The 15,730-nt window shown below is 39.8% G+C and overlaps 1 protein-coding gene across 1 annotated transcript in view; it reads right to left on the bottom strand.

The window, feature by feature from the left end:
- The window catches only part of ADAMTSL1 (ADAMTS like 1), a 368,021-nt gene that overhangs the window by 304,649 nt on the left and 47,642 nt on the right, over positions 1-15,730 (bottom strand). Inside the window, exon 3 of the mRNA XM_081151642.1 lies at positions 11,321-11,366. Coding sequence (XP_081007768.1) covers positions 11,321-11,366 — 46 coding nt within the window. The remainder of the gene's footprint in view (positions 1-11,320; positions 11,367-15,730) is intronic.

Genomic DNA, 15,730 nt, shown 5'->3' with positions numbered 1-15,730 from the left:
AGCCAGTACTGTGCCATTAATAACAAGACACACACTCACTAAAGGTTTAGCTGAACTTTTTCTTCAGAGTTTCATATTTTTTTGTATTTTATTTTATTTTTTTAAAATTTATTTTTGTATGGGGGAAGAGAGAGAAATAAACATAGATTTGTTGTTCCACTTATTTATGCATTCATTGGTTGATTCTTACATGCGCCCTGACCGGGGATCAAGCTCCCAACCTTAGCATATAGGGATGATGCTCTAACCAAATGAGCCACCCGCCCACGGCCAGAGTTTCAATACAGCAAGGATCATACAACAGTGAAGGAAATCAATTCTGGGCTGACCAAGTGGGCAGTCCTGCTCATACTAACAGCCTTAGGAAAGCAGTTGCTGGACATTAGCTATCAGCCCAGAAGGAGAGAACATAGCTGTTATGTGGGGGCGTTTGATTTCTTACCAGTCAACATCACACGTGTGAACGGGCCCACGTGACTCTCCAGTTCAGGGAGGCCAGCTCACATCACTCAACGGCCAGTTACCAAGGTTGCCACAATTCCCTCTGACATCTCCATGGGGTGATGCCGGCTTAGGGAAAACTGTGATCAACTTGGGGGGGGGGGAATCCCCTGTGGCCTTTTAAATATACCAGAAAGATGCCAATGAGCACATGTCAGTTGCATCAATATATCTCCTTTTGTATCTTACCTAACAATTTGGAGTTCTCCATATTACTTTGAGTAATGGACATGGAAAAATTGTCCTTAGCGGGGGAAGTTGGCTCTTCCAGAAGACCATCATTTGCTTACCTTTCCCAAAGTGAGGTGGAAGAGGAACGGAAACGTACTAAGTGTCCCCACATGTTTGCACGACTGCACTGATTCCTGTAAAGGAGCGCTGTAAAGTGAGTATTACTCATACTCCCACTTCATGGTCGAGGCAACTGAGGCTATGAGAAGTCAGAGCACTCGCCCAACCACAGAGGGAGCGTGTAGCAGACCTCGCAGGCCTGTGTCCTTCCCACAGTCATGTTCACAGCACGCCACTCTAAGAGAATCAAGAGTTGAGGCGCAGGATGAGAAATTGAGAACACATTAAGAAGAAAGGAAAAGTGGAGAGGCTTAGGAGGGGTCTGATAAAGACATGTCAGAAAAAGCATTAAAAAAAAGAAATGTGTGCAGCAGTCAGAAGGCCTAGGGGAGACGAAAAGCAGAAGGGCCCAACCCACTGGGGAGGCGAAACCCAAAAACTTGGCCAGCTGCCTGGCAGCCAGCACTGCCGAGAGCTCTATATCCACCAGATCCACCAAATGAAGGAATCTGTGAATCATTAAAAAAATGTTTATTTCTTTATGCCACAAATGATAAAACAGTTAGTCATAAAATATGAGGGTTTTTGTTTTCCCAGAATAATTGCTGGAGATATTTTCAACCATTATTCTGAATGCTCAGTGTTTAACTATTAAAAAGGAAATAATGGATTTTGAACCAAAACCAACCTCCAGTTATCCACATGGCATGCTGTGTACTTGCATTTAGGGATTAATTCATTTGCGAGATGCCTAAAGCTTAGTGAGCATTAGTGCTATCATAGGTTGGAGAGGAACCCTGCCCTTAGAGAAACAATAAAAGTCATTTATCATTTCCTACTTCCTAAAAATTATTTTCCTTTGTTATCTAATTTCAGCATGGATAAAAAGAACTATGGCCCAAGTCAGGGAGAGTGGGATGTTTTTGAAAATGTGCTCCCTAAAGCACATCCTTTTGTTTCAGCAACAGCAATTCTTCTCAAAGCTGAAAGGGAAAAACACGCTCACACCAACCACAAAGCCCTACAAGTGGTTAAGCTGCCATTCTACATTCGCTCTGGATTTGTGGTAAGTTAGACTCGCAATGGGGGACATTTATTGGTCCCCTGGGACATGTTTATGAGAATATACAGCCACTCTGACCAAGGATTTGTCTGGCCAAAGTACAGTCAAGCTTTAGAGCTGCCAGAGACCTAAGGACTGGGCATTGTGTAGAAAGTCTGTTTTTCCCGAGGAAGGGTCATTGGAAACCTGCACTTCAGCCAGAGATGAGGTCTAATGTTCTTGTTCCAGAATAACTGCAACCTGTTATTTGGCAAAATAGTCAGGAGAGGTGCCTCACGATGCCACACAGTAAGGCTGACCTTCAGAAATGGAGTTATCTAACTTCTACTTTTTCTTTTAAATAGTGTATTCTCTTGGAAAGAATATTTTGCCATAAAAAGGGGAAAGATGAAGAAAGGAACTGAGCCAGGCACCAGGCTGATTACACACACACACACACACACACACATATACTCATAAAAACCCTGAGAGGTTGTATTTTCAATTAAAAAAAATACTATTCAATGACTTATATACACACAAAGTCACTGTGATCAGTTTGCTGTGTGTCCTTCAGGACTTGTGATATGTCACACAGCCAGACATACTTCTTTTTAAGGATTTTTTAAAAAGTGACTGAGATCATATTAAAGATATTACTCCACAACCTGCTCTCTTTTATATACTTAATATGTCTTGGAAGAACTTCACAAGTTATACATATAGATCCCTTATTATTTTTTTTAAAATATGTTTTTATTGATTTCAGAGAGAGAAAAGGAGAGGGAGAGCGAGACAGAAACATCAAATGAGAGAGAGTCATTGATCAGCTGACTCCTGTATGGCCCCTACTGGGGATCGAGCCTGCAACCTGGGCATGTGCCCTGACCGGGAATCAAACCACGACCTCCTGGTTCAGAGGTCGACGCTCAACCACTGGGCCACACCAGCCAGGCATCTCTTATTCTTTTTAATGATTGTAGAGTGCTCCATGGTATGGACAGACTACAATGTATTTAACCAGCCCCCTTCTATTTGTTTCTAATTTTTAAACTATCATAGATACTGAATTAACAAACATTCTTTGTGTATATATATATATAAGAAGGGTACTTTTACAGGTAAGAAAGCTGAACTTGAGAGAGGTTAATGAATTTTGTTTAAAAACACATAATTACTAAGTGGCAGTCCTGGCAATACTGCTTTCAGTCCTCAGTGTCCAGGACTGGAAATGAAGAGTATGCCCTTTAAATCACTCTGCCTCCCACCCACATGTCTTGATGGGCTCTCAGGCAAAAGCCACGTGGAATCCAAAGGAGAGAGCCTGGCCCCAATTTTATTACATGAATGAATGTATATGAAAGTGCGAATGAAGTCATAATAAAGTTACTTGGAAAAGACATGCCCTACCAGACGTTAAAATGAGAGCACTCTCTTTCTCAGTGAACATTAAAGTAAAATGAAAATTCAGCTGGATGGGCCAATACAGAGAGAAGCAGCGACAGATCTGACATCTCTTCGGTCCACTGATGGAGACAGAGTTCAATCAGCCGCAGGGAGAACCAACAGGCTGCCCTCAGAAAGCCCCCTTGAGGAGGTGGGGGGTTTTGAACATTCATTAAGAAGAAACCAACATCTTTCCCTCAGAATCTTTTTCCCACTTAGGAGACTTCCTTCTTGAGGGCCTAAACTAAGCCAGGCTACCTGCCGGGCCAGCCCTCACGCACACCCGCTGGACCCCGGCGGCCTCAGGGGCATTGCTGCCCACGCCACACGGAGCAGCCTCCCCCGTGCTCCTTCCTGCCCCGGGCCCCGCTTTGCTCCCCTAGGAATTCTCCACTCCCTGAAACCGTCACACGTTTCTTCATTTGTTCACTGTTTGCCTTCTACCGCTAGAACATCAGCTTCTTGAGAACAGGACCTTCTCTTTCGGTGTCACAATTTTACCCCCGTGTTTAGAAAAAGTGCCTGGCAGGAGGTCACAGGAGAATGCGGAATGAATTCCACTTCTACTTTTCATAACACATTCTCTCAATGTAGCCTGGAAAAAAAATGTCTATCATTTTGAAAGGCTTGTCCCAAACATCACCTTACTTAGGATGTTGTTCCTTCATTCGTCACATGTGTTGAACGCTTAGCGTGTGATAGAGGTTACCACACTTCATCTGTTCACAGCCCCTTTGATGTCTCAGTAGTTTTTCTCTTGGTGCCCCTCAGTCTAACAGTTCCATCCATCAACTAGTTAGGCCCCAACAACTTAATAGATATTTGTGTTCTAACAACTTAGCAGCAATTTGAAAGAAAAATACATATAATTTGAAAGAAAAATAGTATTTTATTTTATTAATAAATAACCACATTTACTTACTCCCGGTATGTGCGGACCTGTTGGGCACGGCACAACTTGTTAAAGTCTGAAATCAGATTGGACAATGCCACCCTCTCTTCCTGCCCCATATCAATTTTCTCAGAGTACTTGCTTTTTATCAAAGCAAACCCAATTTCATAGCAACATCATGGAAAGAAACACAGCGTGATGCAGGAGTTCACATAGCGTCCAACAGATGCAAGTGCTGTTGTGTTTCCTTGGACTATTTAAAATATCCCACAGCTGCCATGTGCGTTTGCTGCATTGCCCGGGACACACTTGGTGTCAGGCACCAGGTGCGCTGTGCTGAGAGAATCGAGCGTGGTCCTTCCGTACGTAGCCTCTTGGGGCTTTGCACTGGCCTTTATCCTGCTGGTGTTTACCACCTCTTATTAATTATGTGATGTGTATTTGTCTTCTCTACTAGGCTCTGATTTCCCTGAAGAATAGCACCCTGTTCTTTTATGGATATAAACAGCTCCCCACATCCCGAAAGCACAATAAGAGTTGAGTGCTCAGTAAGTGTTGGTTGAATAACTGAAAAAATGAAGAAGAAAAGAAGCGAACAAGTGAACAGATCAATGGCCCTGACAAGTAGCACAATGGCTTATTTTGAGCCACCAGAATAAGGACTTGGTTATGGGACCACTAACCTCCTTCCTATCTCACACGCAGCTTTCTGCTGGAAAAGGGCCCAGCGTGCAGGCTCCCTGACCGACTCTGGCAGTTGCTAGTGTTTACTACAGCATCTGTCTAGACTCCAGGGGTATTTTCACTGGTCTGAATGTTGCTCCAGCAGGGTTTTGTTTTTGTTTTTTTCAAATTCTGACCAAGGAAGGCCTGTCGCAGAATGTTCATTCCTTCCAGGTGTTACTATTTGACTCCTGACATAAAGCAGAAACGTGCCCTGACTTTATGCTGTACTAAGGCCCTACGAGAAAAATGGACATATGGGTCAAATGGGAATTTACCTGTTATCAACCATTAAGAACAATGTGACGGACACAATGAATCCATGAACCTTTACAACCTCGATGATGAGAATTACTGGTTAAGATGGATGGTCAAGGTCTGTAGCAAGGACGAAAACTTCACTTCTATTGTCCACATTGGCTCTCTTCACTCACACTCTATTCCTGGCCATAAATCTTTTTACCAAATATTGCTAAACCATCATAGATCTCTCCATTGGTCTGCATTCAGATCCAAATCCAGTATAGCCTAGACATAGTACTTTTGAAGAATTACAGAATTTTAGAGCTGGAAGGGACCTTTGAAATCATTCAGTTCAACCCTGTCATTGTCTAGATGCATAAACTGAGCCCCCCAGTCCCCCCAATTATAAGCTTGCCCAGGATCGTTCTATTCTCTCTGCCGATACAGACGCTGACATTGGGTTTTGTTGGAAAGCTGCACCCAAGACATTCCATAGTAACAGTGCTAGAGACCATAAAAGTGAATTGTATCTAACTGAGGATGAAGCAAGGTGGCTTAGGAAAAGACATTCTGCTTCTAAAACATATCTCAAATCTTCCCACCAGTGCCACTCTAGTCCGAGCAACCACTGACACTCACCTGAACTACTGCAATAGCCTACCTGGCATTTCTGCTTCCACTCCCTTCTTTGCTACCCATCTCCAGAGTGACCCTGCAGCCAAACCTGTCTTTTGTAATCATAAGTCCAACTCTCTTCTCCCCTCCTTAAAGTTCTCCAGCAGTCTCCCTTTGCACTTAAACTGTAACTCGACGACATCTGCATGATCCGGCTCCGGTCTACCTTCGGCTGCATATTATCTTCCAATTCTCTTCTGTTTGCATACTATATATACACTAGACATACTGGGCTTTGAACACACCAACTTCTTTCACAGTTCAGGGCCTTTGCACTAGCTGTTCCTCCTATCTGGAATGCTCTTCCTCTGATGTTCACAGAGCTGATTCCTTCCTGCCATTGACATGTCACTCCACAAATGGACTTCCCAGGCCATCCATTTTGAAGTAGCCACCGATCACCCAATATTCTGCAGAGCACTGACCACTACCTGATATTACATATATATATGTATGCGTGTGTGTATATACTTGTGTATGTGTGTGTATAATGTGTTTTCACGTTTGTTCACAATCTGGTTTCCTCCATTAGAATAAGAGCTTGGGAAAACTAAGTCTTGGTATTCCTCACCAATGCATCCCGGTACCGAGAACAATTCTTGTGCTCAATTATTTCTGGAGTTGAATGGAGGATGTTTTGTCTTCAGGCGCTAAAAACATTTTTAGTTGTTTCAGCCATTCCTTGGATGACAGAAATCCCTTGCCCACTCACCTCCCTAGGAGTTCTAGAAGAGATATAGAAATGCAGCTTCCCAACTTTAATCTTACAGTTGTTATTTTTTAGAACAGTAAAGTTTTGCAGTGGAGCAATAAAATCTTAATAAAGAACTTGAGAGCGTCATCAGCTACCACAGGCACCTTGGCCTATTACGTTGCTAATTGTGGTCATTGTCTCCTAAATCTCAAATCTTGTTAAGATTAAGGATAGTGACAAATAAATCACACACAACAGTTTATGAGTAACAGCATTAGTCTAAACACTTCAGAAGTCAATTCAAAATGCCTAATTAAGATCAAGGGGTTCAGATTAGAGATTTAATTTGAATAAACATGATGATGTGACCTAAGGAGACCTTTCTGAGGGGCCCCAGGGAAGATCTCTGAGACCTAAATGACTCACTTGATTGCTTGCCAGTTCACACCTACTGTTTCTCATAACAGTATCCTTAGTCTTTCCTTCCAGAAAGAGAGAGCCTTGCAACCTTCTGAGGGAAAAAATGCAGGGAGTGTAAATAGGGAAGGGTTAGATGAACTATGTCCTTAAGGATGAAGATTGTCTACTTGGACCAGCTAGAAATAGTTTAAGAAGGTATCCTGGCTATGAGAACTAAGCAAACATTATGGGAACTTTAACTCTCTTATTGATATTGATGCACTCTGTAGAGCAATTAACAATAAAACCTTAAAATTTATGAACTAATTTTTTAGGCAAGCCAGAAAAATTGGGAAACTGAGGAGATGTTTTCTACTCCTTGGCCTTGGGGAACAAGACCCCAAAGAAATGTCATATGTAGCAACTCTACAAAGAATAGAAAAAGTGTGATTCTTTGGGAGAGACTTGGTTCAGAAGAGCCCCAGGAAGCTGTCCAGGGATTAAGCAGTGCCCTGGAGGTTTAGCCAGTAAGAGACCCTCAAGTTTTTCCAAAACAAGTAACTGAAAAGAGAGTAATTTAACTGAATGTTTCTGAATTTCTTATTTTGAAAAAAAATTGGAATGTGATTATGAAAAGATCCTTTCTTATGAGATTTTTTTATTTGTTTTTTTGGCAATGTTGCTTCCATCATGGCCAAAAGCCAGAAAGAAAAAAAAAAGCTTCAAATTATTTGAATACTCTAGGTTCTCACAAAAAAACTCAGTGTCAGTTTGATTCTACAAGCTATAAAGAGTTGGCTCGTGCAATGCTATGGGTTTTAAGTCATTTTGGGTCAGAGTCTTAGCCTGCATCTGTCCGTGAAAATGCTCAAAATGATAGCAAGGAAATTGTGGGCTGTTTCTGAAGAACTTTAAGGAAAGGGCAGGCAGACATCTGCTCATGATGGTTTAGGCATTCATCTACTTAGGACAGTTTAGACCCTTTCCACTATTCTAAAAGCTAGAGAGAAAAGAATAAGCTAAGAAGATTCTTTAATAGCATCATGGTGTTTTGTCTTTTTAAAAATTGACATATAAGGTATTACTACAACAAAAGGGAGATTAAAGAAAACTAATCCCGAAAGTATATTTCCATCAAAAAAGATTTTGATAACATTACTACATTTGATCAATACCATTTTTAAAAAATTAAAAAACAACAACCTATAGCTATTTTGTCTGTTTAATCAGTCCACAGTTGAGTGAAGGTTGTGTGTGCTTGAGAGTTTGTGTGTGTGTGTGTGTGATAAAGGCAATGATATAAGTTATGGTATCTGGCACCTAGTGTCCTAAATGGAAATAAAGAAATGAAATAGGCAAAATTTTCCATTGAACAACTACTCATATTTCCAATGATCATACACCTTCTAGTTCCTTATACTCACCCTGGCCAAGCATTTAAATGTGTATACTTTTCATTCATTTTAGTCTCTCTCATCTCATCTGAATTCTGACCACAGGTCACTTCCAATGTGCATTTTATCTATTACTGCTTCAGTGTGGAAACGCCAGACTATGTCCTACACCCTGCTGACCATAATCTCTGTCAGATCAAGCTCTCTAACCCCTGCTACTCCAAAATTCTTGCATTTTGCTTTGCTGGCTTCCACTCAGTCTCCTCAGTGGCTATTCTAGGCCTTTATGCTCACTTTCTCAAGTCCAACTCGCCTCCTTCGCTTTCAGCAGATGACGGAAAACTTCTCGGAGATGCTGAAGCCTGTTCTTCATGCACGGTCTTAACTTTTCTTCTGAAATCTTTCTATACCCTCATCCTTTCTTTCTCAATTTGTCTGTTTTCTAAGATACATGTACTTTTCCTCTATCAAGATTCCTCTTCTTCTTTCATCCACTGTCTCTTTTGGCATCGAGTATACCCTTACCTCCACGGATCGTCAGTCTCCCCCTCTAGATCAACTCGTCTCTCAAGAGTCTCTCATGGTAAACCAATAACCTACCCACCCTTTCGTGATTCTGCAAATGATGAGATGTTTCTGTTAACACTTTATAAGAATAGCTTATGCCCATAGACTCCATTTCCTGCAATTTTGATTTCGTTCCTAATACACTATAGAAACTACTCCCCCACTGGCCTTTTTCATACTTCAACCTCTTGGCAACATTTATCCCACTGAACATCTTCAGGAATTCTCTTATTTCTTCTTTTTTAAAAAAAATATTTTATTGAGCCTGGCCGGGCGTGGCTCAGCGGTTGAGCGTTGACCTAGGATCCAGGTGACTGGGGTTCGATTCCCGGTCAGGGCACATGCCCGGGTTGTGGGCTCGATCAATGGCTCTCTCATCATTGATGTTTCTATCTCTCTCTCTCTCCCTCCCTCTCCTTTCTTGTCTCTGAAATCAATAAAGATATAGTTTAAAAAATATATTTTATTGATTTTTTAGAGAGAGGGGAAGGGAGAGGGAGAAAGAGAAACATCCATGTGAGAGCTGAACACTGACTGGCTGCCTCCTGCACGCCCCCTACCGGAGATCCAGCTGAAACCCAGGCACGTGCCCCGACTGGGAATCGAACCAGCAACCTTTTGATGCATGGGACGACTCCCAACAAACTGCGCCATACCAGTCAGGGCTTAGATTTCTTCCTTCACTTTTCTCATGGTGCCTTTGATGGCTTACCTGGCATTATGTTCTCTTTCTACCTGACTACAGACATTCACAAAAGTTCTGAGGTTCCTTTCTCTCATCATTCTCTGCCCTCTACCAAACAAACTGCTACCAAATCTTCAAAGTCTGTATTTCTTACTTTGTGTTTCTATGGTTTGAGGCTCCATCTCTTTCCTTAGATCCAACTCCCATTGCCTACTGGGACATACCATGTACAAGTCCAGCTTTCACGTCTAACTCAATGGTGTCCCTAAATCGAATTTATAATTTTCTTCTCCCAACTTTCTTACTTTTGATAATGACATTTCCCATTCTTCCAGAAGCCTGAGTATTCTTTTTGCATTTGGCAAATATCCACTGTATGCTTGCGATATGTAAGTCATACGTTCTAGGTGCTGGGGACACAGGAGAGGACAAGATGAACGAGGCTCCTATCCTTGTGGCATTTACATTTTAGACTGGGAAAGCAGGAAACAAACGAGTAATTAAATAAGATAAATTTGGTAGAGGTAGGTGCTATAAGAAAAGTAAAATGTGATTCATAGACTATTGTGAGGGATGGGTTTGAGCAGTGGGACAGCCAAATTAGATAAAATGGTTCAGGAAACCTGTCTGAGGAGGTGGCATTTGATCTGAGACTAGCATGAGGAAAGAGCTTCTCTACCAGTGGGCTCACCATGTGCAAGAACTCTACATATGCACATGCCTCTGTTTTCTTTATTTCCACTTCAGCCCATCACTCTAATTTTAATTGCTTAAGTTGCATGGAGTGATCTCAATTTCAATCTCTCTTGTAGCTGTTTCTTCCTGTTTAAACTCTCATCACTTCTTGCTTCCCACCTATTTCCTGTTCCAAGGTATCCCTCATATCACTACACAATTAAACTCCCTAAAGTGAAACTATAATGTCATACTCTTGATTCAAAACCTCTAGTGATGCCCCCTCCCACTGTTCACTGAACTAATATAAACTTGGAGGTGTAACATTCAATCTGTTCATTGTGTAACCTCAAAATATCTTTTAATTCTTCTTTTCCATACTGCTAAGCACAATCTACTCAAATCAATGTTCAGAAGACAGCTTAGATATTCCTACCTCCAAAGTTGCCCATTATGTCTCCTCCACTTGGACCGGGTGTCACCGCCTCCCATGCAATCTGGGCAAGTCCCAGCCCTCCTAGCCCTCTTAGGCCTACCTCAAATCACCCTTCCCTTCAAGGCCCTCCGTACTTCTCTTTGTTTTTAATCTGCAAAGAACTCCATCCCTTTCTTATAGCATTTGCCATGTTCTTACCTGTCTTCCCTCTCTACATCTCTTACTAGATCAACATATGTTTTAAGACAGTGGTCACATGTTATTTATCCTTGTACTAGTGTAGTGCCTCACATAGTTGACACTGAATTGCATTTGTTGAATGAGTGCATTTGTAAATCTGAGTTTGATTAATACTTATTTCATGACACCCCAAGTGGTTTCCCTTGAAACCTAGATATAAAGACTCAGAAGGCAGAGAGGAAATACAGAGTCTTGGTTATGAAATAGTCTAGTCAGTTTCAATATGGCCAAATTTGTAAAAATTTGAGGGACATTAAAAATACTTATTTTTCAGTGCTGCATAATCCACGTGATATGACACAAATCACTCTCAGTGAAGTGCTAATTGATTGATTTCTGCTCAGGATACATAAAACTGCTTAAAAAATTCAGTGCTTAAAAAAACCATGATAGCAATCATATAACCTCAATACTTACCACGTTACTGCATGTTCTATATCGAATATTTCTTCCCTCACAGCTCCTAGGTGACAAAAAGAAAAACAAATACCTCATTACTATGAAAGGCTCAATATTTGAACTATTATAAAAAGAATTCTCTCTTTATAGTCACACAAGAGCCTCTCTTTTCTTCTGAGTATGTTCTTAGAAGAGTTACTATCAAATACTAAATTGAGCAGATCTAAAGAAGTTATACATGGAAGTCGATTTCTACGTGAGGATTGAAACTAAGCATTCATTTTGCTTCAAAAGTTGTCAAAATAGGTACTTATACTTAGCTCTTATTTAACCAAATAAATATTAATGCAAGGTTTTCTGAAAAATATTAATATTAAATGATCCCTGTCTTAATTATTTCTGGTATAATGCCGGAGATATTTCACAGAAAAAAAACTTACACTTTGAATATGATAAAAATTGCACTTACTATTTCACGTGTCTTATAAAATTACAAAATGGATATAAAAAGTTGTAATTCTTAAAGTTATTTTTATTTATAAAATACATGTTTTAGAGGTTTCAGAAAAGAAATACCACCTCAAAGAAAAAAAATCCCTCATAGTTGCCTCATCTAAAGATAATCACTATTATTTTGATTTATCAATTTCTCTCCAGAGTGGAAGAAAAAAATCACATCATTTATATAATTTTTTAGTTTGTGTTTGTGTTTTGCCACTTATACATTTTTGGAGTTATCTTCCCACACTATTAGACAACTTTAAAGACAACATTTTGAGAGCTACATAATATTCCATCAAATGATGCAATTTGTATAATCATTCTTCTGTTCCTTAAGTAATTTCCAATTTGGGGTTTGATAAATGAGAGTGTAATGAACCATGTCCATACATATGCTTTATCCAAATTTCTGACTACGTCTTTAGGATAGATAAATTTCTAGATGAATTACTGGACTAAAGGGAATGAACTTTTTTAAGCTCTTGATAAATTACATTCTGTAAACTTTGTACCATTACATACTCCCACCAGCAATACATGGGAGTTTTCATTTTACTGAACTTTTGTGAACAAAAACAATCAATTTTTGATTAAACATTCAGTGATGACACAAGAACAGCAGTACCCTGCTCTTTTCAAAAATAAGTCACATTGACTTAAATGTTATACTTGAAACCATAAAAATCCTAGAAGAAAACATAGGCAGTAAAATCTGGGAAACTTTTCATAGCAATATTTTTTCTGATATATCTTCTTGGGCAAGGAAAACAAAAGAAAAAATAAACAAATGGGACTACATCAAATGAAAAAGTTTTTACACAGCAAAGGAAACCATCAGCAAAATGAAAAGACAACCCAATGAATGGAAGAACATATTTGCCAGTGATACATCTGATAAGGGCTTATTATCCAAAATTAATAAAGAACTCATACAACTCAACACCAAAAAAATCCAATTAAAAAATGGGTAAAGGTCCTGAATAAACACTTCTCCAAAGAGGACACCCAGGTGGCCAATAGACATGAAAAAATGCTCAACATCATTAATCAGACAAATGCAAATTAAAACCACAATGAAATATTGCCTCACACCTGCCAGAATGGCTCCATCAATAAATCAACAAACACGTGTTGGCGGGGATGTGGAGACAAGGGAAGCCTCGTGCACTGTTGGTGGGAATGCAGACTGGGGCAGCCCCTGTGGAAAGCAGTATGGAGGTTCCTCAAAAAATTAAACATGGAGCTGCCATATGACCCAGTGATTCCACCTCTGGAAATATATTTGAAGAAACCAGAAATACTCATTTGAAAGAATATATGCACCCCTATGTTCATTGCAGCATTATTTACAATAGTCAAGATGTGGAAGCAGCCCAGTGTCCATCAGTAGAGGAGTGGATAAAAAAGCTGTGGGACATTTACACAGTGGAATACTACTTGGCCATAAAAAAGAAGAAACTCTTGCCTTTTGCAATGGCATGGATGGACATGGAGAGTATTATACTAAGTAAAATAAGCCAGGCAGAGAAAGACAAGTACCATATGATTTCACTTATATGTGGAATCTAATGAACAAAATAAACTAACAAACAAAATAGAAATAGACTCATAGAGAACAGACTGACATCTGTCAGAGGGAGGGGGTCAGGGGGCCGGGTGACAACGGTGAAGGGATAAAGAAAAACGATTTCATAGACACAGACAACAGTAGGGCGATTTCCAGAGGGAAAAAGGGGGTGGGGGGAGGTAGAAGAGGGGAAAGGGGTATAAATGGTGATGGAAGGAGACTTGACTTGTGGTGGTGAACACACCATACAATATACACATGACATATTATAGAATTGTACACCCGACTTATATAATTTTATTAACCAATGTCACCCCAATAAATTCAATGAAAAATAAGTCACACTTTTAAAAAATACAAGTAAAAATATAACACAAAATTCTGAGAGGATGATTATACTAATAACTAATAGTTATGGAGCTTGTGGTATATTTCTAAATTTGATATATTGTATTAATTTATTTAATAATCTCAGGAACCCTGGGAGACAGGGTACTATCATTTTATCCATTTTACAAATGTGAAAATGAAGCTCAGGGAGGTTAACTAATTGGCCAAAATCACACAGCTATTAAGTAATAGAGCTGAGATTTGAAACCAGGCTATTTGGCTTCAGAGCTTACACTTAGAACCATGATGGTTTACTGCCTCCTAAGTCACTTGTTTCTTCAATAAATGTCCAATGAACTCTTATTATGTGCTAGGCAATGCATTTACTTCTGGGTATAAATATGACTTGGTTTTTGCTATTAAGAAAATCACTCAATTATAATTCAGTGAAATAAATGCTAGATAGCTTTTGTGCTAGGTCTTGAGAATGTTATCAAAAAGAAAATGTCATCTGAAAATACAATTACACAAAGACTGTCTTAAAGAGATAGAAAGGCCCTAGGCTTAAACATTTGACCATAACCAGATTGACTATAGTAATATGAATTAACAATAAAATGTGGCCAAGAAAAGAAAGGACTGGCCAGGCATTAGAATCATAGAAAAGAGACGAATGACATATACATGGTTGTCAGTGCCCGGCCCAGCAATGTTCCAGGGAAAGGACCAGTGAACTTGAAGTCCTCCAGGTCCCATTGTCAAAGCTGTTGCTATCACTATGTGGATGCCTCACACTATTTGACCTGATGCCAATGAATGTTCCACTCCTCCCAGGAATTACCCTCCTTGTGATTCCATGTTGACCAAACAACTTGCCAAGAGCGACCGGCTTTTCCTGACTGGGGAGAGGCAGAGTGTGTCGGTGATGCTGACATGAGTATCCCGGTCTATGTGATAGACAGTTCTACTTTTAGTTGTAAGTTAATAAACTAACATTTTAGTTTGAAATTTTAATCTCATGGGCCAAGTCATAGTGAGTCCACCTCCCAGACAAGGATCCATTCTTGGTGTGATTGCTGAAAAATATCAGGTTTCTGAGTCTGAAAAGATGCGAGCTGGGCTCCAGTTGATGGTACACTGACAAAGCAATGAACTTAACAACCCAGAGGCCTTTGATAGCACGTCATTGAGACTTCAGTGTTGGCAGACTGTGATATGTTTTTCAATTTTGAAATTCCAAGTGCATATGTGACACAGTAAAGTGGGTAAGAGTGCCCAGTTGAAACCAGAATCCTCTTCTGGAATCCTGGCTTTATTCCTCAGTTTTCATATGCCAGTTTGTCATCTGTAAAATGGGATACTACTACTTATCTTCTGGGATTATTATGGAGATTAACAGTTAATATTTATGAAGCACTTCCAACAACGCCTAACAAATGTGTAGGCATTTGATAAATTAATTAAATCTATAATAGATGTAACAATATAATAGTTATTGAAAGGGGGTTAAGGATATGTGGAGAAGAAACTGTAGGCAGAGCCACAGAGGTATAAAATGATATAGTATTTGTGCAAATTTTCAAGCAGTTTTGTTTTGATGGAGTTTTGGGTTTATATGTGGAATTGCAGGAGGTGAGATAAATACCTTCTGAATTTGGACTTGGCAATACGCAAAGGGAACCCATTGAACACTTTAAAACAGAGCAGATGCAATGAGGAATTCCTGCTTTTAAAAAGTAAACTACGGTGTTAATCATGAAGACCTTAAAAATCACCATTTTTCATCTCCTTTTATTTTCTTTTCCTACCCTTATCTCCCTAAAAGGAAGAATGGAAACAAATCTGAATTTGGGGTTTGGGATCTAGGTGTTAGACTTTGCTCGTCTCCTTGCATATGCCTCTTGTTTTCTCAGGGTCTTAGCTTTTTCATCTGTCAGGTGGATATCGGAATGGTGGTGCATACAGTTATGATCACGCACTGAGATAACTTACAATAGCCTTGTCCACAGGCCAAGGGTTATTACAGAGAT

Source organism: Miniopterus schreibersii (genome assembly GCF_964146895.1).
Source record: "Miniopterus schreibersii genome assembly, chromosome: 11".
Classification (NCBI taxonomy): domain Eukaryota; kingdom Metazoa; phylum Chordata; class Mammalia; order Chiroptera; family Miniopteridae; genus Miniopterus; species Miniopterus schreibersii.
Note: the sequence above shows the minus strand (reverse complement) of the source record. Positions and strands in the feature narration are given on the sequence as shown.